Source organism: Strix uralensis, chromosome 3, assembly GCF_047716275.1.
Source record: "Strix uralensis isolate ZFMK-TIS-50842 chromosome 3, bStrUra1, whole genome shotgun sequence".
Lineage (NCBI taxonomy): Eukaryota > Metazoa > Chordata > Aves > Strigiformes > Strigidae > Strix > Strix uralensis.
In genome coordinates this window covers 78045750-78071329 of record NC_133974.1, presented here as the reverse complement: position 1 = coordinate 78071329, position 25580 = coordinate 78045750, and the positions used below count along the sequence as shown (strand labels likewise).

The following is a 25580-nucleotide window of genomic DNA, read 5'->3' as shown; positions in this document are numbered from 1 at the left end:
CTTTATGAAATAAATCTTCTCTACATAGATGATTGGAGGGTGGGGGTGGATTTTTCTCTGTTTTTACAAGAAATTTACTTTGAGACACCAAAATCCAGCAAAATATGCATGCACAGCATAACAAAACCACAGATGTGTTAAGCAATGTATTTAAGATAATTGACAGGTTCTCACGTAATTGTGACTATTATTCATGAAGCAGAAATATGATCATTTTTTCCTCTTCCTTACTTATCACTTGTTTCCTTAATAAGCTCATCATTATTCTACAAGTCACCTGTGATAGTCACTCAAATCCACTAGCAAGATGGTAGGATACTGAAACTTTCAGAGACAGGTCTGGTCTTTGCTGCTTTGCCAAAAAAAAAAAATTTTTAAAAAGTCGTTCAGAGAACTGCTGCCTGAGATTCCCCAGAATCAGAAACATCACTCTTCCTGTGAGGAAAAAAAATCATGCCTGAAAGTCCCCATCTGTGCGCATCTTATGGATCAGTTTTGCTGCCACAAAACAACTGTACTCATATCTGGCAACTTGCTAAATTCAACCAGTCAGCTATGCTGGCATTTCTACATTCAAAGACCTCTGCCACATGAAATAAGATATTAACTGACAGCAAAAAAAGATACTGTCCAGCAGCAGAGCAGGAATGAGAAAATTTGCCTCTGGGTTTCACAGACATTTCCTGACAGCAAAGACATGGCAAGACTCCAAAACTTTGGGTATACTCCAGGTTCTGGAAAGCAGTTTCCTCTACTAGACATATGCTTTTGCCCATTTTCCTCATCCCAAACCCTCTCCTACTCACAAACTCTTTTCTCCGTAGTCAAATCCCATTTTTTACCTATGGTAAAGATATGATTATTCATTCCTTCAGTTCTTTGGTCAGTTCTAGTTCCCACCTAACGTTCCTTTGTACCTCCAAACAGTCCACAAACCATGAAGGATGGCTACATCACCTGACTTTTTCATCCAAACACAGCATCTCCCTGACTTCTTAAAAATCAATAAAATTTCCTTCTTAAAAGCTGAAATTTCAGAAGACAACAAAGCAATTGCTCGCAACACAGGGAAGAGAGTTCCTTCTCTCAAATCTATTCCCCAGACCCACTGAAACAGACAGCTGCAATTACATGGCCATCTCAGGTTGGAGTAAAACATACCTATCCACAATAAGATAGCTCAATACAAGAAATTGGATAGAGGTACAGCACATACTCAGCAGGATAGTCTTTTTGGACATTTAAGTGCTCAAATGCAAATGTGCAATTTGTCTCATCTGAATCTAGGCAGACTGCTAGACAAAATGATAAAAGCACTTGCTTTAGCAACCTCTCAGTGCAAATTTTTTAAATGTGTTTTTTGTTTTCAAATACTAAGACTTTTTTGCCCATGTTCATTCTTGAAGACTTTTTCACTTTTTTAATTGCAGCTTTCAGTACAGTTCAGCCTAAACCACACACTTGTCATGAGAAGTTTTAGGCAACTCTGCAGAGTTACATACAATACAACAGGTCATTTAGCGGAACATATAATGCAACCTTAATCCTAAGTTTTATCTGAGCTACTTTAAAGATGTATGACAGCACAGCACATTCCAGAGGTTTACATTACATAATTCATGTATTTCTTCAGAAACACGCCCATATTCTGGATGACTGAAATAGGATTTCAGTTTATGCACCAAAAATACTATGATTACTGGTATCATATTAACAGTATACTTCTTTTCAGTGTGATACTGTTCAGTACCAGATACTACAGTGAAAGATAACATCACATTTGCTAGCCTGTCCATAAAGTCACTATCTGAATGTTGTTTCATGATTTATCTTATACATTGTAAGGAGACACACACCCTACACCACTCCCCCACCCCTCAAAAAAACTACAACACACCTACACACAATCAACCCTCCCCACCCTCCACCCCCCCAAAAAACACCAGCATCACCATGCTAAAATGTATTTCAACTTTAAATAAAAGGTATCGAAATGGAACAAAGATGAGGTCTCAACTACGCAGCAGTTTATACTACTGCTTTTAACATTAATTATCTAGAACTATATTCTGCCCGAGCAGATGAACCATTGCTCGTTAAATCACAGCCATGCACAACTACTAATGGCGTATAGCTGAGGCTACATTACCAGAAGCGAAATAAAATTTTAACACCTACTATGTGGAATGGGAGTAGGAAAGTTTCATCTTCTTCCTCCATTTAACATTCAAGACTTGTTTTTATAAGCTCTGAGTACAAAAACAACCAAAACCTGAAATAGCCTTTCAAGCTTATGTTTTCTCCTAGTCCATCTCTTTCCCTCTAACTCTTCTCTTTCACCCACCTGTTCCCACATACTGGCTGCAGGGAGAAACAATTCTCTTTTAAAATAATCTTTGAAGCATAAAGAAAAAAAAATAGGCAAATAGTCAATCTCCTCCTGCCACTAGACTTTCAGAGCATCTAGTAAGAGCTTGACTGCTTTCAATTACATTGTGCTGTGGGAAAAAAAAAAAAAAAAAATCAACAACACAGAAACAACCACCAAACAAACAGAAAAACCCCACAGAACAGAAGAGTGTAGAAGAGCTTTTTTGGGTCCTCTATCCATCACTGACACTTTAAAAACTCGTTTCAATGTGATTTTCTTATAGAAAATAGAACCAGACTATCACATCATAAAGTGTTCTTGAAAGTACCAACAAGCATTCTAGGTAGAGTTTATAACACTCCATACAGTGTAGCAAGGAACTAGAAATACAAAGAGTAACACTAGTTGTAATTACTATTCAAAACAGCCTGGATGCATGCTGAACACATTTCAGCTTGCCAGGAAAAGATTACGTGAGTAATTTCTATTAGTTTCCCTCATTAATGTGATGAGTATTGAAAAGATCTTGCTTGGTAGCTTGGTATATTTTTTCAGCTTTGAAAGGCAGCAGCATTTTTGGTATCAACTGTCATGTTCCCTTCTCAAAAAAAAAAAAAATAACAGTAACTGCAAACTGCAGCTGTGCACTTCAAACAGGGACATAAATACTGGGGGCTTTGCACTCTATTTAGGTAAGTGGCTGCCATGATCCCCCAACTTCTCAAGGAGTAAATTTAAAAAAACAAACAAACACCCCAAACACCACCACAATATTTTTGGGAATCATCTCTGACACCAGCAACATTTCCCCTTTAGATCAGGTAATGAAATTAAAGTGAAGCATGAAGATATTAGTGATTGCATGATGAAGGAGGAAAAGCAATTTATTTAGATATCTGGACATGTTTTCAGACCTTCCAATACTGGGAGGAGATCCTAAATTAAAGTTTTTAGTTGGTATTGATATGGAAGCACATTCCACAACAATATTAAGAGAGACCTGTGTATTTAAGCAACCTACTTCTCATGTTTACGAAGACTTTCCAATTTGTTTCAAGACTGTGAATCACCTAACTTGCATTGGAGAAACTTACTAAAATTTACTTTGTTTCTGGATTTCAGTAAACTGAGTTTTGCCCACTTAGAGAAATAGCAGCAATCAGTAAAACTGGGAAGTAAACTCAGTTTTCCCATCTCCTTCCCTTCCATTCTTGCAAGAAAAATAATCAAAAGGCAAGTCTAATTTCATACCCCCACTCCAATGCTTTAGTTTTAAGCAAACAGTACTAAACAATATTCTCTTTCAGAAATCACCTGCTCCTAACATCTTTCACATCTGGTCAAGAAAGGTAAGAAGTTTAAGGTAGGTTAGGGGGCAGGTTTGGTTTTAAAAACACTTCAATTAAATACTAACAACAACAAAAACGAAAGTAAAATTGGACACCCAAATTTTTCATAAAGATTTCTCAAAATACATTACTTCCCAATTTAACAGATTTTGGTCCACAATTAGATGCACAGATAATTCCTAAACTTGGGAATGACTAGATGCCCCACTTAAAAGTCTTCCTTAATGACAAATGCCAAGATACGTATTTAGGGACAAACTGAAAATAAGAGCTTTAAAAATTCAGTCAATAAAGCAAAACAGAAATAAACTATGAATGGCAAGGTTGCAGTAAACAATACTTATGAAAGCTATGAAATGTTAGAATAGATTGACACTCTTCAGGAAGACGGGAATATAAAATGTAGCCAATTAAATCCAATGCTACATGAAAAGTAAATTGCATGAAAAAAATTATGTGGTCTCTTATACATTATACTAACATTCAACAGTAATAATTCAGACAAAAGTCCACACCATTCTGAGTAGCATAACAAAGACTTTTTTTAAAAAAATAATAATTTTGGGAACCCTAAAGAAACATAATGGAAAATAATAAACAGAGCATGCTGAAAATAAAACAGTGGTTACCATTACAGAGTAAGTGAGCAGCACAGAACACATATCAAAGTTTAAATAAGACACTTAAGTGTCTTCATTGTAGTTTATATTGCAACAGCATCAAAACTTTTTGTACTGGACACTGTACAGAGAATCTCTTGTTTTACCTCAAGAAAAAGCTCTTTCTGAAAGCTTATAATATAGGTATCAGTATGGGAAGTACAAAAATGAGGTGAACATAGTCAGTGCAATGCATCTGGTTACAAGGAGAGACCTAAAAGAAAAAACTGTTTACACAAAAGATAAAGAAGACAAGATAGGATGAATGGCATAAAGAAAGTAAACCAAGTCAATTTTCTGTGTTGAAATGAAAGGTGAAGATCATAGTGGATGAAACAAAGGCAGCGAAAGGAAACCCATTTTGATAACATACACACAAAACTGCCAAACTGCGAACATGACTTACGCAATTATAGGAGATAACCCCAGTGTAATCAATGTTATTAGAAATAGACCATACAAACTCGTAAGTGCACCCCACACAGAGGAATAGTGACAAGAAGTTAGAATACCCTCCTCTCTTTCCTTGATGGGCATTTGCTCTGTGTTCATATATGCAATACAAACAAAAGCCAGTATGAAAAAATTAACTTGAAAAATCGATCTATACCAGAGTGCTCAAAGAAAATGCATCATTAATCATAGATTGTACTGAGTAACATGTTTCTACTGGCCATTTTGTTACATCTTACCACTAGTTGTAACAGGAGTTGCAACTCCTTTTTAAGAGGCTATGACATTCTTTGTGATTTTCTTAGGTTTTAATGTCTGTTTGGTTTTAATCTGAAACTTAGGAAAGATGAATGGCAACACAGAAGCTTAAGTCTACAGAGACATTTCATCAAGAGGAAGAAAGAACAGTGAAAATAAGGCTAATCCTAACCAAATGGAAGATCCAAAGAACTATCACAGTGAGTGGTATTAAGTTATTCCTGCTCTCCTTTATAGAAGCAAAAAATTGCATAGTTAAAAAGGCAGCACACCACTCATCCCAGAAAAGAACTACAGATCTTGAGAAAACTGTAAAAAATAGAAAATTATGACATTACCAGAAAGTTCACTGCTCTAAAGCAAAGAGACTGCATATCCCAAATTATACACAAAAGTCCAGAAGTCAGAAATCTGGACCACCAGAAGAGCATTACTCCAAAAAAGAAGTTACTAATCTTAACAACACACCGCTGCTGAAAAATGAAGTCATCATGGTTTGTTCACCCCAGCTGCATAGTTCCTTAACATCTCTCACACCAGCTCTGCCTTAAGTAAGCCAATTCAACTCACTGATCAAGCAAAAGACTATTCATACATTTTCCCCTTTTTTTTTTTTTCTTCTGATTAGCTTTTTTCCAGGTTACTGAGCTGAAACAGATCACTGAAGAATCCACTAAATGACAGAATTAGCAGAAAGTAACAGGGACGACTTCCCAAACAAGAATCTCCTTTTTGCATCATCAAGCTACTACATTAGTTCAAAATCATCTTCCATAACTTTTCTCCAAGGTTTTCCAGTAATTTAAAAAACAAACAAACAAAAAACCCAACAAGCAGGTCCTACAGTTATTTTGCAGTAAACGGGTTGGACATAATCTCTTCTTCTGTTAACTCAGCATACACATTCCAGTTTCAACTCTACTCAAGACCTGTATTTAGTCTTTCCTAATCGAATGAGTGCCTCTGAATGCTTACAGTCAGAAGGCAATAAAAAGCATAGGAACAGGAGTGAAAATTGTACCAGCTAACACTGGATGTCTGTATATATCCAAACTTGTCTACCTGCAGTAAAATAAGAATTCTAAGGAAAAGTTGGTCCCTTTACAACAAAGCGAGGAAGTCCAGATAATGCCTTCATTTGTATCTACTGCAGTCTCAAAAAACTAACACAACATAAAATGTTATAAATGCTACTGCACATTTCTCAAGCAAGTTAAGCCATGGTTTTTCCGTGATTAGAAAATAATACAGAAATTTATATAGAAAATATATTTATTCTACAGAAATTGTATCCTGTATTTTCTATAGAAAAATAGAAATAATTGAAAACGGTCAAACGCATTCAAGAACTGGTCAACCATTTGTTTTGTTTTGCTACAAATATATACTTTAAGCAAAGGAATATGGATGATCTACTCGTTAACTACAGAAATGGTATGTGGTAGACTTAGAAAAACTGCCAGAGTGAGGCTCAGCTGCTTTCACCACACAACTACTTAATAATCCTTATGTCTTCTGGTAATATAGGGCACTACCTCTTAGGAAGCTTTACTTTACTAAAATAAAAAAAAAATATTTTTTTTTTTTAAATCTAACAGGATTGGTAACAAGTTTGATTTTCTAAAGGGCAGAACAAAGTTAAATCAAGAGCAAGAAATGAGCAGTTCCTGTTTCATATACTTGCTAAAAAGATTCTTCATGTCGGCCCTGAAATCAAGTCATATTTTACCTTTGAGAGTTTTACCCTAGGGATCACATAACCAAGAGAATCATTCTAGTACAGACCATACTTCTGATTTAAGAGGACAAACTGGACCAATGAAATATTTGAAAGAACATCCTTACCAGATTTTTCCCAATGCCACACTTAATGTTTTGCCATTAAGTGTTCCTATTCTCTTCACCTTAAAGACAGTGTCAAAAATCAACGCTATTCATTCTTGATTCTGCCTGAACACTGATCACCTCTCAAAGCACTCAAAAGAGCAGTCCAAAAGTGTTGCAGTGAGGACACTCAGTTAAGTTTGCAATAAAAGTATATATTTCTAAATTAATTTATTTGCAATTATTTCTGTCAACAGATGATAAGCATACCATCTTTTAGTAAGCTCCCTAAAGAATGTTTTGTCTTCTTTTTTTAATATAGTGCTTACCATATATGGGAATCATATTTGTAAATTCAGTTCCTAGTTATCATATAGGAAGAATATCAGCATTTGGCACTCCTAAAAACAAGAGATTAACAGGATGATTTGTTGAAATGTATCAGTACCAGCAATTTGTAAAAATGCTGTGCCTCTACCACAAATTATGTTACATACTATTAGAGAAAGTATCCTATTTCCAGTGAGACTTCAAGACCAGTTAAATCATTTATGTCACTGCTTCTCACATCAGTGTAATGCTGCAAACAGCCTTCAAATACATGGATATGCTTTTTTAAAATCTCAAATCACATTAGGGTTAAATCTGACATAAGGGGAAATCTGTGAAGCAGTTGACAAGTTTCAATTAATTATGCATATTAGGTCCCACTTTATAACAGGAACAAACTTCAACCTAATAAAGGAATAGATTTTTCCAAAAGCCTTAGCATGCAAAGTTTAAGCAGCAAGGTCAATTTTTTTTTTTTATTAAAAAAAAAAACCCACAACACAACACTGTATCTAGATCTTAAATAAAGGAAGACTGAAGTGTCATCCATCTAAACTAAACAGGCCAAGCAAAATACCCTGCATTTCCTATGTTCTCCTCAATGTCGAAATGGGTGGATAAATTTAAAGCCTGCTCTCTCAGGAGTTGCTTTATAGGCAATTTTCTCCCAGTATCAAGGTCTGCAATTTCCATTTGGCTGCCAGTTTGCGATTAAATTCATCACCTTTATTATAAAAATGTGCTGCACTCCACGGCCTGCTGCACAAGAATCGTAAGGAAGACATTTTTCACTGCTAACAGCAGCATCATTCCGAGGCAGCCATCACATCCATTCAGACATTAGCGTCTCCAATGTAATGCAAGGACCTATCACTCACACGAAAGAGCCCTAACAGCGGGTATACCTTAAAGGAAGTTCTCCACAGGTGGTACCTTTACTTCAACTTTTTCAGTAAAAGGCACCATTACCTCCTATATTAAGTGTTTCCAGAAGTCAACACTTTAAAAACAAATATATTGGCAGTAAACTGGTCTACTTGCATTAATCAAAACATTTCTGAGAATAAAATCAGTCCTCATATTGACTACATCTTCACATACACCTTGCACTCCTTACTAAAATATATGAAATTGTCTTAAAACATTTGTATTTTTTAGTAAGCACTCCACAGGAATTTTTTTTATGTACGCTTTCTCTTCATACTAAGTGTCCCTTTCTTTCCCACAGATGTTTTCAAATTTCCATTGATTTTTCCCACATCAACATGACCTACTTTTCCTTAAAAGTTTTTGGGCAAGCCTGGAAAGTACTCAGAAAAAAAATACTGAATATTCGCTATCTCTTGATATGGAAGTCATAGGAGTGGACACAATTCAAGCCAACTACACTGTATGTTTTAATGTCATCCTCAGCTAAGAATCAAAAGAAATAACCTGTCTTCATTTTGCTTATTTTTATGAATGCTACCTGAGCTAAGGAGAATGTCATATAAAATTTGTACTTAAAAACAAAGATATACTACTGGAAACACAGAGCAGTAAAGCTACCAACAGGAATAAGAGCCAACTAAAAGCCACATACCAAATTTTTATGAAGCAGGAGAGTTAAATTTGTATTGGTTTGTGCTTCATTGAATAGAAGACTATAAACTACAGTAAAACAACGGAAGACAATATGCAATCAGCAATTAAAAATATTAAGCCCTTAGTATTCTAGTAAAAAAGCACAAGAATGTCATTTTAGCATGTGAAATAGCTGTATTAGTCACACTGAAGGATAATCAAATTGCATTAGAAGTAACCAATCCATGTGCACAGTACGACTTAATTTCACATGTTAGCTTAAGTATTACTCAGTTGTATTAACTAATGCTGCATTTCAAAAGGTACCTTTCTCTCACACTGTTTTTCAAAAATACTTTGTTATCAGATAAGCAAACAGTATCCCTTACAAAGCTGACATGTCTCAACAGTCAAACTATCCTGTGGTATCTTAACTCCATTTCACTTTATGTGGCCACATAAGTGAAGATAATAACATCGGAAATAGCAGTACTATTGATCTGGACAATTCTTACATGCCTTTTTAAAACATAAGAAAAATATGTTAAACCATAAATCTCTGATATTTAACTGGTTGAAGTTAAAAAAATAGGTAAATCACAGGCACATATCAGAAATTATTACATCTTGCAAAACTGAGATGTTTTGCACCATATCAGATGGGCAACATGAAATAAAACAGAAGTGCCATCTAGACTACAATAGCTAATAACAAGGATGTATTGCATGGCAGTAGCAGCAACGTAAATTAGAGAAATCATCTAAGAAGCCATTTCATAAACATGAACCCTAAAAATCAAACAACCAAAGGCTCTTTAGCCTATTTGTCTATAAAATTAACTTACATTTTAACTAAAACTGCCAAACATTTATTCATATTGCAGAATACTACTAGAAACTTTCTTTTGGCAATAAAAAAATGGCATCTTGTCACACTGTAATTAATTGGTTTCCACTGCAATGCAGCATAGAAAGCTGATTTCAACTCAACTTTACTGAAAACAATAGCTTGGTATTTGCAAGCTGAAGTTCCGATTATTTCACAGCCCAGTGCATTTAAAAATTGGCACATCAAGTTCCGGGACTATTAGATGAAATTATCAACCAGATAAGATAATGCAGCATCAGTGTTTACCTCTTGCTATTACAGCAAAAGCTGAGATCAAAGCTTTTCTAATTGAAACCACGATGAGAGAAGGATTACTGTTTTATCAAAATCTGTAGAATTAACCAAATGTGGTTTATTATAAGGGAAAGCGTTCTGCATGACACCAACAGGTATCAGAAGACAGGCAACAATCCGCGTTAAAAAAATTCCGTATGCAAGTCTACATGATGATATCCACCATGTTCCATGAGTTTCAATTACTGTATTTTAAGAATAATATTTTTTTAAAAACAAAATAGTAATTTCATTTTTGCTGTCAAAATGTCATAATAAATGTAAAGTAAATCTATTTTAAACTCAGAAAGTTTTAATGAAAATACTTAAATGTAAAAATTGTAATTTTGGTATTACTAAGCTACATTAAAATATTCTTAATTCATAAAGAGAAACGTACTTTGATTAACTGAAATGTTAAAACTGTCAGATATGTGAAGTCTAAAACAGTAGACCCTCCCCCCCTTCCCTTTGGCTTTACAACTATAGCAATCTTACGTATAACTTTTAATTACATTAGAAAAAACATAATTTCTAATCATATTAAATATTGTCTATAGAGACAACATTCATAACTGGGTAACCTCTTCATACTACTATAAGAGAGAGGTATTAACTAGTACCACTACTACACGAGAAAGAAGGGGGGGAGGGGAGAAGCCTGCATCCGTGTCTAGATACGTGCATGGTAGAAACAGAGAATATCAAAACAAAACTAATACTTATTTTACCAGCCTGGTAGCCAAGATCTCTGCCACCCGCAGAATTAAAATGTTGAAGATAATATAAATTTTTACACAGTAGCTACAGAATCAGCAGTTTTCTCTTTTGCTGACAAATTCCAGTGAGTTTAAGAACAGACTCTTTTAGGAACAAACTAACGAGTCAAAAAAGTGCAGCCCACCATACAAATTAAGCATCCAATATTTCAGATGAACTCTTAACTATAAAGCACACGCAATTTTTTTAACAAAATTTTATAAGCTTTTAATACAATATGGATTTGAATTACACTAGTCCCATCTATCTTAAATCCACCAGAAAGGACCTTATAAATTAAGACTTTATATTCAGGATTAACTTAAAAGAATGGATTTACTACCTATGGAGGATCTGCACCTGGACTTAATGTGTTGAACAATGTTGTAAATTACATCCCTTTTTTTTTTTTTCCAAGCTCATTCATCACTAACACCAAACAACAGGTCCTATCAGCTCACAGAGCTGTCCATCGGGGGGGGGAGGGGGTGTGAGGGTGTTGGGAAAAAAAACATTTCCTGAAATATTTACAGCTGAAGGTACTTCAGCATCTGGAACTTGCTTTAATATCCTTCTTCATGAAAGACAACCATGTGGCTATTTTAATGGAATTAAAATTGAAAGCTACAGATGCCCTTTAAAGACAGTTTACTGCTGAAATTAATCTATAATAGCATACCAAACAGAATTTAGTAGGTTACCTCTCTTATACCTACTCTTGGCAATTAGTACCTTAATATTTTGGAGCTCCAGTGCTGTAAACTGGACTCTATTGATAAATATAATTAGATTCTCTACATCTCATCTGGTGAAAATTCCATCATACTCACTAGCTCAGTAAAGATGTAAGAGCAGGAAGTCCTAAGAAAAGAATAGACGCAGACAGGTGAAACAAGTTTCAATTTACATAATGGCAAACACAATTTGTTTTTGTGATCTCCTTGAAGTTTCTGGTTTCAAAACTATACTTTGGCTCAAGGACAAGGACAATTGCTATAATGAAAACGACTTTAAATCGGTGGTCTTCAACCTTTTCTACTTGCAGACTAACAAAAAGTTCTCAAAAGAGGTGAAGGCTCAGTGTAGCCTATTTAAATCTCCCAACAACAGACTTTCTTTGTTATCTTCATCAACTCTTCACATACAATGGGTCTGCAAATTACGGACTGAAAAACACCATTCTGGTAACTCTCATTGCTTTTCACTTGGCTCCACTAGCTTTGCAACAGAAAAGATGCTGTCTACTTGAGAGAACATGGTCTCTGAGGTCTCATACCAAACACTATTTTGTTTTCACACAATAGCAAAATATAAACCCTTAAGAGTTAGGTTTCAGAAGAAAATCTCTTTGATGTTACTTCTTGTGCAAGCCGATTGCAGTTTCACTGATGGTTGCTGCAAAACGAAATATGCCTGCTTTGTAATTCTTAGCTATGTCAGAAAAGGTTAGGACAAGGAGTGGCTAGAGTAGCTCAGTGTGACAAGCATGAGGAAAAATAGTATAGATTAAGTTAGAAAAAGACAGTATACGCAGAAGAAATCTTCATTAGACTGTACAAACATTAACTTCAATATAAAAGTATCTCCATCTCTCTTAAGAAAATGTTCTGCCAAACAAGATGACTCGAACCAGCTACTTCAGAACTCATGCTACAACACTTACTGACACCTTTATATCTCAGCTTTATTCTGCTTTCCTAAATCAAGTGTAGTGTATCATCTCAATGTTTGAAGGCTAACTCAAATTGTTGTATTATTTTTGTAAACGGGAAACATTTTCTGAGCAGAAAGACATTTCAGTTCAAGATGCAAGTACTTCAAGAAAACATACTCCTGTTTTTTCTGCTCCTTTCATATAATGATTTGATTAATTTAACAGTTTCAAGATCAACGTACAATACCATTTTTGTAGTTACTTATACAGTAATATGTTCTCAAAATGTATTGTGTCCTTTGTGTTAATTTTTTCATGATAGTAATATTGATAGGTGCATAGTATTTGCATCCATATTTGTGGCATTTCCATTAATTAGCTTAACAGCCTGGAAATTATCCGGGTTTCACTGCTAGCAATATTCATTCCTTCACCTTCCAAGAAAAAAGAAAGAAAAAGAAAATAATGTTTATGGCAGCATAAACTGTTTCAACTATATATATATTACATACTATGAGTACTAATCCACAATTAGACTAGGAAAAAAGCTCCTTAAATGTTAGCGCTTTATTAGTATCTTGCATTTGTATCTGAAATCTAACGCTAAGAGCACATAATAAAAGTTTGAAGAAAGAGAGAACACAACACCCTTCATTAACAATAGCTCAAAACTTCTGGCAACCAAGTTGCTTAATCCAGAAGACAAAAATATAGTAAAAATATAGTTTGATCTGTGTAGCAATTTATACTACATAAAACATACCTTATACTATACTAGTTATGGCTATTGTATGACATACTGAAATACTTGTCTTCAATACTGATTTCAGTATTGAATTCTGCTCAGGGCTGAGAAAGCCTGTACACATACTTTGTAACCTGCACATGTAGGTTTAGTTACCTACAATAACTAAACTGCCAGAAAAAAATCCATACAAACAGCTCCCACAAAGTAAAGAACTTGGAACATTATTACTTTAAAACTTTTCTCCATGTATGAAGTGGTCAACATTTTGATATAACAAGTGGTCAAAATCAATTCTAGCACAAACCATATTAAATGGGATTAGAAAGACCTACGCACATTACAAAAACCACTTAGTTATGCTATTACATTGATAGAAGCAAAAAAAAAAAACAAAGGCAATTTTATTTCTGGTTTGACCCCCTTAAATTCACGACTTTATTCTGAAAAACAAAAAAACAACAACAACAAAAAAAGACATTTAAAACTGAAAGTAACCAGTAACTGAAGTAATTGGAATTAACCAAAGCTGTGAGATCTAAGAAAGGTTAATGCAAAACTTGGTGCAAAATTAAGTTCAGAATAAACTAAGTCTGCCTCAAAGTTAACTTATCCAAATTTTTATTGCCAAATAAGGTTGCTGAGATTGCAAACATCAAGGGAAGTTTGAGTGTCTGTCTTCAAAACATAACTCACGTTTATCAGTCCTAAAGATTGATGCAAATCTTTTTCAATAAGTACAAACTAGTTGCCCATCTGTCATTTTATGCTGCTCAATTTAGTAACCTTCCTGAATTGCAGAAGGGATGTTTCTTTTCTACTCAGCCAAGCAAAGGAGTGCAGTCCCTCCTCACTTAATTACCCAGCATACACCTAAATACCAACTGCCATCCCTCAACGGTCCTGTGTTAGCTGTAGTGGTTATCTACCACAGCATCCATTTCTCTCCAATTCATCATCGTCAGCTTTCTTGCTGACACTCCTCAGAGCTGCCTAGTTGATGAATTGCTCTGTTATTCATCCTATGTTAATCCGAACCTGACGCAAGAATACCTTTCTGAAGATGCTTAACAGTATTAAAACTCGGTACTACCAAGTGCCCTCAGTGTGCATTAAACCTCCCATTTGGAACCAACAAGATTCCTCATGAATAGTTATGAATAAAATACAGTTACTAAATCAATACGCACTAGGTTTATGTACCCCATTACCTACAGACAGAGCTTCCACACAATTCCTTGCTTCCCTGGAAGCTACACCCAAATTATTAGAAATTGGAAGTACTTTGATCCATATAGCATTTTACCTCAATTAAAATATATTAAGTCAATATAGGCAAGTTTTTCCCCTCCTACCTCTCAAAATATCAGTATATTTCTTAAATACCACAGGTGTCTAAAGAGTTCTTTAAAGTTCGTAAGTTTAATAAGCTTTTTTCAAGAAAGCTTGTTGTATTATTTTTTGTTTCTTCCAAGGTGGATTTGATCTTTAGATATTTTCTCCAGATTTTTTCCCAATAGATTGTATTAGTCTTGTCATAAAATGAAAATTTATCCACAGGGCATGAACACAAAACACTGCAAGAAATTTCAAAATATGATACTCAAATCTCTGTAAACATGTTATTACAACAGCTAAATATACTTCCCTTCTAAAGGCAATTGCAGCCAGTAATTTTATACCTGAGCAAGATGTTTTAATACACATATAATCAGTCTTCCTGATAGAATCTTGCTTAGAATTCATTTCTGATCCCTATCATATCATCTGTGCCCAGATTTTGTTCAAGTCTATTTACTAGTTGAGCACAAAGTTGACAGAACTATGTGAAAAGCAGGAAAAAAAGAATCCGTATAAGGAGTCTTGCTTCAGGTTGATTCAGAGGCTGTATCAGATTTCCATAAAAGCCTCGAGTGATTTAAAGAAGTAGTAACTCCCTTGTAAACTGACTGCATATGAGCCTCTCTGACTATACCTGTCTTTACAGATGATACGATACTTAAGCAATTAAGAACTACCAACAACTTGTCCCTACCATCATCTAACACGCACCATTTTCTCACTGCACCATCTCCACAGCAAAAGCATCATACTTTAAACAAGACAGCTGGACCTATTACAGCATTTTAACCTTCAACTTTAATACACGAACCAACTGTTAGAGAACACACTTGTCAACAGATTATACATATAGTGTTTAGGCAAAGTTAGTTTGGCAGTTGGGGGGTGGGGGGGGGGGGGAATGAGGACAGTTAGACAACTTTTTTCAAAAACATAAACATGTCCATGATAATTTCTGATGTAGGGGTGCAGCTCATGCTCCTTCAAAATGAGACAAATGGAAACTAACTAAAAGCAGTATGCACAGATGAGCAACACTGCTCAAAAGCAAACTGCACTGGGTCAGAGAATTTTTCCTTGTGTTCTCCTCATCCCCATTCCTGCAAAGAAACCAAAGATATTCCACAGCAAACAGAAGTGGATTTGGCTTGCTCTGTATCTAAAAATTGAAAATTATGCATTAACTTTTGATACAATTATTTGCAGGTTATTAGATTAAGCTGCATTAAGAAGAATATTAACCAATTTGCTACTGCTTCAAAGTCTGATAAATAAATGGAAGCATTATGCAACATCAGCTGAATGTTTTAGTTGAGTTTAAATATATTTAAATATATAAACCAGAACATTAAGTTTTTATTAATACTTTTGCTAGACGGATCTGTTGCTTACTTTTAACATTTCAGGCATATTCCATCTCCTAGACACTCATGAAGAAAATATACTGCAGTTAAGATAGGGCATTCTGACCAAGTAATGGTTACAGAGATTTCTAAAACAGTTCTTTAATCTGAATTAGACAAAACAATAAGGTTCATTATTTCAACAGCTGAAGGATTTAAAGAATTCAGCAAAGTCTGGCTTCCATCTAGTGTCAGTCTGAAAACAATCACATCCTTAAAATTTTGAATGGACCAGATGCACAGTCAGTTGACATCAATTAGGAGCTTCAGACTTTAAAGTAAATGTTTAAGTAAATGTACTTCTCTCCCCAAGGCTCTGCTCTACATCTTCAGTATTGAGCCACCTCAGCCATTGTGCCAGCACAACCACTCTGAGATCACATATGGCAAGTTCGATTACAGCTCTGATCTGTCTGAAAAGAAAGCCAGCACTACACAAAAACAAACTCAAAAAATCCCTGACCAGTCCAGAATATCAGCTGACCTTTTAATCCAGAAACTGATCCACCAGATAAGGGTATAAAATACTGTATTATCCTCCCCCGCCTCTGCTCTGACATCAGCAGCCGTTCTAATGCATTACCCATCAGAACTATGCCGACGTAACTTTCCAGTGAAGTAACAAGATTTTAATTATCATGCTGGGATTTTTTTTCTTTTTCAAATCAAGTCTTAAAGAAGCATAAACATTTATAAGGTTATATATAATTAAAAGTGTTAACTGCCCCACTATTAATATGCTCAGATGTCAGTCAGTTATCAAATTGCTTCATGGTTTATCCCCTCTAGGAACTGGCATCCTGAGGACTTTCCCAGCTCTGGCACTTCCTGGTGCATTGCAATGAAGTTACAAAGAATCGAAGCATCTCTCTGCTACACCCTGTGCTGGAAACACAGAAAATTTTCTCTAATCCACTAAAGTATGGCGTAAACTACAAGTATTCAGGTACAGCTGCAAAACAGTAAAAAATATTTTAAAAACTGATTCAAGAAAATTGACTTCCAGTATGCTGTTCAACCAACTATACATCACAAAAAATGCTGAAAGAAAACCCATTAATAGCTACCTATTGCCATTTCCCTTCAAGAGAATGATTTTTTGCAATGAACTGAGAACCAAAATTTATTATTTTGATACCAAGTATAAAATCAATTCTCAAATGAAAAGTAATTGAAAATATCTTTTCAATTTTTACTCAGTATTTTAAACCATGAGAATAAAATTTAAAAAAAAAAACCCAACCTGTTAGCATTACCACACTCCTTCCAAGCACTAACACCTGCTAAAATAACTGCAGAGTATCAAAAAAGCTTCGACTTCCAGTACCGGACCCAGACAACAGCAGTTTAATAACACAGCTGTCTGAATGGAAGCACTTTAACTTGTGCCATGTTGTTGTCATCTCAGACACGCAACTAGCCTGCAAGAGTCACTTTTTGAATAGAAACAAGAATAACACCATGGAGGGACAGCTCTACTAATGAAGCTGGGTATTATTTCTCTTTAAAGTTGTCACGGTTGCTTTGCTCATTCAAGCATAAATTGCCTCAAAAATCTAAGCGCTGCTATTAAAAGCTAACTCCACTTCTATGAAATGTTTCAAATAAAAACAACGTTAAGAAAACCAAACCCAGAAATTAACTGCACAGCACAAGGTAACACGGGATGGTTTCTCAAGTCAAAAGTAGAAATGTAATGTTGCTTAACTTTCAGCAACCCAACTCTTTGTCTTACCAGAGCAAAGGGATGTAATTCAGATTACAAACATTACACCTATCATCTGTTTCAGGATTCAAACAACAGCGCCTTTCAAGGTCCTTCGCAGACCTAGATCCTCCTGCTACAAAGCCACAGATTTATCTTGCATGGTACTTCTACTGACCTCACCAATTGCATTAATCATAATGAGATTAAAAACACCAGCAGTTTTACTATTCCTACTAGTTTTCTTAGCACTAGGTTATTAGATTTCAATAAAATGTCAAAGTCAACAGAAGATATTCATAAGACGCATTTTGAATAAAATCAATACAGGAAAATTCACACAATCCGAATGAGAAGTTGTGAGTTATGTTTCAATAAAGACAAGGGTCAGTGAGTGAGGGCATTTCATTACTTCACAGCTTTCCTGGCAAGGCACTTCCCCCATCTCCCCCCCAACATTCCATATAAGCAGTCGAATATAAACCATCGGTCTCCATAGCAGACTCCCGCTGTACTTCAATCAGCCTGAGCTGTCAGGATGGTCTGGTAATTGATGTTAACACAGGTCTACCCTGTCAGCCACGCAATATATACCAGATCAGCATCTAATAATAACATCTAATTAACAGGATATCTGCATCAGTATGCATCCAAAAAGGAGAGCATTTTGAGGTTACAGACAGCAATTAAAGACAATTCAAATGTACTTGCTTTTCTACCGAGGTTTACACAATTCAAAACATTGTAAGTATCCCATTGCTGATTTGGCGTTGTTCAGTATACTCAGAGGAAGAAAGTTTTAATTGAAGGAGGGCTGAAACAGATATCCTGGTCAAAAAACTTACTGAACTCCAAAAGTAACCACTCATTTCATGTTCAGCCTTCTCTTCACATGCACAGCGCTCAAACACCAGCAACTTTTTTCTGACTTGACCTTTTCTCTTTTGACGCATGTAAACTTCACTTTCATAATTCAGACATTCTAAGTGCTCTCTTAAAAATCTATGAAGTGTTTCACAGTTGCCGATTACTGATTTTGTTTTTTTCCCACTTTATTATAATATTAACCAACACACCTTCAGTTTTTCCTTTGTGCTTTATGAAAGCATCATGTGTCACTCCCTAATCTCATCAACACTTGGCCAGTTGTTTCTAACCGTAGCAAGAAATCTTTATATGACACTAGTCACTTTGGAGTCTATTGCATACAATTTCAGATGAGGAAAATGCAACTCAATTCCAACCTTAGGAACAAGTAACACTAAACAAAAATGATACAAAATTCAAACAGGTCTGTTCCAACTTAAAGACAAGTCAGTAGCTCTTGTACAGAACTAAGTCTACTACAGTTACTGGTACTTTAAAAAACCCTCTGATGACTGACATTTTAATAATCAATTACTGGTAAGCAACAGTGAACAAACTGCTTTCAAAACATGAGCTTAAAATAACTGCTTTACTAACTTAAAACTTTTATCAATCAAAACAACACTCTTTTTAAGTTACATGCCAGGTGACTGCAATCCTATTAATGTTGCAGATAGAGCTCCAAAAATAACCTGTTTTAAGAACTGAGCTGTTGCAGGGAGGGGGGAGAGTTTTGAATATTTTTCCCCCAGCTAAAAAAAAAATAAACTTTAAGTGCAATGGAGCTTTTGTTTTGATGTTATAAGAAGCTGCCAAGGAATTACAAAAAAAAAAAAAAAACAACACACCACACCAAAACCAAAACCCACACCTCAGAACAACTCTTATGAAGTTTTTGAACACACAAGTTCTAGAAGCTTTACAATCTTGTTATTACAAGACAAATCATAAATCAGAAAAATGCCTCAGACCATCATCTTAAGATTTAGAGATGATTAAAGAACCAGATTCAAAAGAACACTATTGATAAACAGCACACAAACAATACCCAATGCTATTGTTACATGCTGTTTTGTACAATTGTAACATTACAACTCAAAATTTAAAAATTAGTCTGAGACTCTCTGGGCAAATACCTATCAAAGCCTTTATTTTATCCTAAAGAGTATTCATCTCTTAACTTTGCATTAAGAGGCACAGTTTGTAATGAAATAATGGGTATTTACTGCAAGATCTGATACAACTGAAAAACAGACATACTAATGTGGCCAATGCCCCTTCATCAAATCTGACAAGTCAGCAAAACCCTAGCTAAGCACAGGCTACGTTTACATAATCACAAACAATAAGTGCAAAAGTGACTAGGTGACTTCTCAGAGAGAACTTATTTACAACACCAGAACACAGTTCTTCAGTCCTAACTCAGATGTTTTTCTTCAGTCCTAACTCAGTCCTAACGCAGATGTTTTGGTTAAGACAGTGAGACTGACACGAAAACGGCAGTTTTGGGCACCAGGCTCTGAAAGTTCACATGCACTTTTCTCAGTGAGTACACTAAAGAGAGAGTGCAACATCCAAGAAAAAATTATCCTCCTTAATCCCTACCTAGATGTTTTTACAGCTAACTTTGTTATAACTGCTAGTCAGAAAGAGGCAGCCTATTTGACACGAAATTAGATTTATTTTCAAAAACTAGATGCATGGTTTAATTTACATTTAAAAGTAGACACACTTTTAAATTATCTTCAACACAAGTTTGACAGGACGGCAGAAGTTTTTGAGGTATAGTTTACAGAGGAAAAATGAATTCCTGATAAAGTCTGCATCAAAAGCTTTTTAAAAAAAGCTCAGACCGCAGGTTTGGTCTGTGTACATTCTGATCAGGTACAATATTCTGACCACTTACAAGTTCAAGAATAAAAAAACACAAATATAAAAAGTACACTATACAAATCTCAGTTAATAGTTTAGGCATATTAGTTCACAATCTGCCGAAAGAATAAAACCAAAGTACCTCGTTAATTTCAACAGGTCAGAGTGCAATGGGCAAGTTTGAAATGTCCAATTTACCTTAAAAAGAAATAGTGCAAGTCGAAAGGCACAACTTTATTCACTTCCCACAAGGGGATCATTAAAATACATACGTTGTCAGAAAAAACAATCTAGGTTAGAATCATAAAAGTTAGTATCTGAGAAGCTGAAGAGAAAAAAAAAAAAAATCAGGTCATATTTGATGGTGCAAACAATTACAGGAAATACAGCCTATTCCACACTCAGGAAGAGCCCTCTCTTCCCACAGGTTTGCACTAGTCTGATAAAAACAATCCGGCTTCCTAGTTATTATGATGTGCACTTTTAAACATCCTTGTTAATCCACAAAAGCCTTATTTACACATAAGAAGTTGAAAGCACACATATGCAAAAATATCTGTAACCTAAACAAAACTGTGTCTTTCATATTTTATTATAAAGTAGCTCTTTAAAAAAAAGCTTCCTCTCTATACCTCTCAAATTTAAGCTGATCTTTAAATGCCATAAGGCAGAGACCATCTACTAAGCTAAGCACTAAAATTTTCAAACATCAAACACTAGGATAGAATTCAGAAAGGAAAATGTGTTTTGGATAATACACACAGCACAGAAATGGGCCAAAAAAAAGTAGATTTACATTCTGAAACCTAACCAGATTAGATGTACTGTTCATCTAAACCGGCAGGTCCATTTCCCTATCTTGTTGCATACAATTACAAGAAGTAATCACAACACAAGCCCATCTGAGGTTTGTTTTTAAATACTGGCATGTAAAAACAAATAAAAAAACCCCTAGCATTCCAGTAGTAAAAGCAATCCCATGTTTTATTTGTTTGAATTCTTAGGGCTGTGACTTCATTTCTTCAATTTCATCAGCACAAAATAAAAGACAAAAGCTGATCCTAATATTATTATTCTCAAGCATAAACAAAACCTTCAGGGAGACAGTCATATAGTAACTAAGAAAAAAACCCTGTACCTCAAGCACAAAACAATAAATTAGAAGCAGCAAGCCAAACTGCAGGAGGAAGGAGCAAAGAGGGAACATGAACACTGTAACTTTATTTTTAGATTAGATATATAAATCTACATATACATGCACCTGCCCTTAATATTTGGCATTCTCAAAGGTGCCATGAAACAACTGATGAAACTATCAAATATTATACTTCTAAGTAAGCGTTCTAAACCTTGCTGACCTTCCTGGTAAACCTCTGGTTTGCTATTGCTAAACCCTTCTGGAGGATGTCAACGTAGCATATAGTTCAAGATATTTAACACAATGCCCCTCTGGTAACCAGGATAGGTGTTTTACAGCACAACAGTTGTTCCAACTTCTCAACTGTCCATCGTTACTGACTATTCCACCTATGTAATACTGTGTGTAAGCATACCGTATACGTAAATCCATGCAAATATAAATACCTGCTCATCCACAAGTATTTTGTCACTCTTTGGTATCTTCTAATAGATTTCTTAATTTCACTACTCAAGTCAGTAATGGTGTTCAGAGGCCAGTCTCACGCCTCAGAAAAAAAATAACTGGCGCCCCTTAGTGTTCAAATTCTGAAGTCTTGAAGCAATTTACTAGATTTGCATGAAACATTTTTTTTCAACATTCCAAAAAGTTTTCTGCCTCCACAATACTTCCACCCAATTGCCAACGTAAACAGGAAAAGCAGAAAAGCTTAAAGGGATAGCAGACTTCTTCCTGAGACTATTTAGAAACACAGACTGTATTTTATTTGTCTTTTTAAAAAGAGTGTGAAGAATAGCTCCAATACAATCCTTAAACTTTTTCAGCAAGAGTCTCCACAGCTCTCGTTCTGGAACTCCAATACTTCACAAAACAGATTTCCAGAGCTTTCAGTATTTAAAAATATGTCAAAAGAGGTAAGGATTTCAGACATTCCTTTTTCAGTGTCCTTTTCATACAGGGAAATGTTTTTCTTTCTTTTGTTCTCTGACCAAAAAAAAAAAAAAAAAAAAAAAGGTTTTGGGCCTCCTCTGGCCAAATACATTACGTTGAAGAGATTCAGCAATTTAAAAATCCAACATCATACCTCTGGAAGGCTCATTTGTGCTAAGAAGGAGTCTTCTCAGTCAAGTTTCTTCTTGATGTTTACTTAAATCTAACTATTCTGAAGAGGTTGTTTGCTGTGGTGACCAAGAACATAAGTTTTAAACAGTTTTACTTTTCATATCTGTATTTGCTCCAATATAAATTCAAACTTCACCAAGAGTCTTGAAAATAAAAATAGAATCTCTCATTATATCGCTTCCCACAGTCCATCTTTCAGTATTCTTCACCGTTTTTTTTTTTTTTTTACTCCTCTACCATTTATTTCAGAAAGTAACATTTTCTCGATATGCTATTTTTTGTTGTACTACAGTCACTATCTCACTTTTACAGTCTTGGGAGAGGGCGGGGAGTTTTTTACCAAATATAACCAGCTCTTTCATCTTCCGAGGTCAACAACTTCCCAAACTTCTTTTAGTGAGGAAGAATACGTCCAGAAACAAGAATCCTAACTCGAAATCTCGAAATTCATTATTTCATGCTAAGGATCCCAACAAGTTGAAGCTGTATAAATAATTTATGGTTTTATGACACTCTACAAAGCTACCAAATACGATTAAACAAACAGGTCTAACTCTCCAGAAAGCCTAGGTTTACACTGGTAAGAAAGGAAATGCTTTTACCAAGAAAGCCTGTGAAACCAAGCATAAAGCAACTTTACAATACTAAGAGCAAGTGTATCGCCTTATTTTTAACACAGTGGGTCTGGCTACTGTAGTGGGAAGATGTATGGGACGCACTAAGTTCCCACCATATACTTTTTTTTTCTTTCTAAAATGCGACTATTTGTAAAAACGCAACCGTAAAGTGAGCTATTTGGGAAGAGGGGGGGGGGTGGGGGGGGGGTCAACCCACAGGAGCGGCCCCTCGCCCCTCCGAGGCAGGAGCGGGGTGCGGGGCGGGGGGCGGCAGCGGACGTCTGGCAGGAACAGACGAGGCAATGTCGTAATTTCTTTTTTTTTTTTTCCCCTTCACTAAAGTCACACGTAGTCGTCTTTCAAGTTAGTTTCTTTAAAAGGTAAGGATAGCTGAAAGCAGAATTTGCTCGCTTCCCTCGCAATATAGCAAAATCATAATTAATTTGTGGCCAGTTTGGGGTGGGGTAGAGCAGGAGCTGAAGAAAGAGCTTCCCCCCCCCCCCCCCCCGCCCCGTCTTAGTCATTCAAGTTCAAGCAGCTTCCAGAACAGCCAAATCTCGAAACCAAACACCCTCCCAGCCCTGCCCCCCCCCCCGCCCCGGGCCCTCCGGCCGGGCCGGGGAGCGCTCCCCGAAGGCGCCGCCAGGACCCCTCGGTGCCCGCCGCCGCGGGAGGGGAGCGCCGCGCCGCCAGCCTGCCTTTCCCCTCCTCCCTGCCTTCCCCCAGAGCACATTCCTGAGCTCCTCTCCTCGCTCCCTCCCCTCCGCGCCGTAGTCACCCTTCCCCCGGTTTTAGCAGACGGTGCGGGGAAGGGAAAAAGAAAAAATAAGGGGGGGGGGGGGGGGGGGGAATAAATAAGAAAAGCCACGGAAGAGCGGGGACCTGCGCGGCCAGGGCTGTCTCTTCCCCCTCCCACTCGCTCCCCGAGTCCCCCGGCACCACACGGCAGCAGCCAGGGCGGGGAGAGCCCGCACTTCCCCTTTGTTTTACGCTCTCTCCCGCCGGGGGCCGAGAGCGTGCGGAGAACGGCGGGGAGAGGGAAACAGGCCCCGGGCTCCCCCCGCCGCCCGGCGGGGCTGGGGCGGGGGGGCCGAGCAAGATCCCGGGAGCGGCGCGGAGGCCCGGGGAGGTGGAGGGGGGGCGGGGGGAGGCAGGGCAGGGCGGCGGAGCGGGGGAGGGGGCGGCCAGGCGAGCGCTTTTACCTTCGTCCAGCAGCCTCTCGAGGTGGTTGAAGATCCCGCAGAAGTTGGGGAGGCTGCTCATCAGCTTCTTATCGTTCATCAGCTGCATCAGGTAATCGGGGCTCGGCTTCGGCTTCTCCTTGGTTTCCATTTCCCCAACCATATTCCAAGCCCGCGCAGAGACGGCGAGCGCCCGCAGCAGCTCCGCCGAGCAACGCGACCGCGGCACGGGGCGCCCGGCTGGCTCCGGGCGGGCAGGGAGGCGGTGGGGGAGGGGAGGGGGCGGGGAGGGGAGCTTCCCCGAGGAAGGAGGAGAAGGAGGAGGATTCAAATCCGGAGACAAACGCAGCCCCGCCGCCGAGTCCGAGGGGCCGAAAAAAAGAGGAAACTCGGTAGAAACCCCCGTGCGGGCTGCGCCCTCCTCGCCGGGCACAAGGACCCGCCGCCGCCGCCGCCTCTCGGTGCCGCCGCTTCCCTGCTCCGTGCGCCCTCGGCCGGCGCAGTCCTCGGTGTGTCCCCCCTCCTCCTCCTCCTCCTCCCGCGCACACACACGCTGAGCCCGGCTTCTCCTCTCGGCGCTGCCCCCTGTCTCCGCGGCGGGGGAGGGAGGGGACGAACGGGGCGGGCGGGCGCTGCTGGCGCGGCTGCCGCTTCCGAGGAGCCGCCGCCGGTGTCTCTCCGCTGTTGCCGCCGCCGCCGCTGTTGTTGCCGCCGCGCCGCGCCCGGCGTGTCCTCCTCTCCGCCTCCCGCCCGCCCGCCCGCCCTCCCGCCGCCGCCTGTGGCTGGTGAGTCTCAGCCCCGCCGCCGCCTCCTCACTTCTCCTCAGTTCGCTCCGGAGTTCGCTTCAGTTCAGGCTGCGCTGGCAGCAGCAGCGGCAGCGGCGGCAGGAGGGGAGGGGGCAGGGCCCGCGGGGGCGGGGACATGCCGGGAGGCGGGCCCAGGGGCGGGGCGGCCGCTCCTCGGCGGCGGCGGCGGCAGCGCCGCTTGGCGGAGCCGGCTGTCGCTCCCCTCCGCTCCGGGGGCCGCTGGCGGCGCGGCTGGGGGGGAGGGGGGCGCCGCTGGCCCGAAGTGGGATTTCTTTTCCCCCCTCCCCCCCTCCTCCCCACGGCCACGCCCCCTCCGGGCGTCTGCGCGTGGACAGGCGGCGCAGGCGCGCGGGCGCGCAGCGTCGCGTGCGGCTCCCGCGCGCCTCCCCCCGCCCCGCGGA

General features: G+C 38.3%; 1 protein-coding gene across 11 annotated transcripts in view; it reads right to left on the bottom strand.

Moving 5' to 3' along the window:
* The window catches only part of QKI (QKI, KH domain containing RNA binding), a 169563-nt gene extending 144347 nt beyond the window's left edge, over positions 1 to 25216 (bottom strand). For 8 of the 11 annotated variants that reach the window (XR_012628186.1, XR_012628187.1, XR_012628185.1 and 5 more), the window contains exon 1: positions 24395 to 25216. Coding sequence is in view for 6 of the 11 variants with exons in the window: in XM_074862995.1 (XP_074719096.1) it covers positions 24395 to 24536 (142 nt within the window). In the remaining 5 variants the exon portion in view is untranslated. The remainder of the gene's footprint in view (positions 1 to 24394) is intronic. The other 3 variants (XR_012628188.1, XM_074862998.1, XM_074862999.1) reach the window with 1 other exon arrangement.
* Between the last annotated feature and the right edge of the window lie 364 nt (positions 25217 to 25580).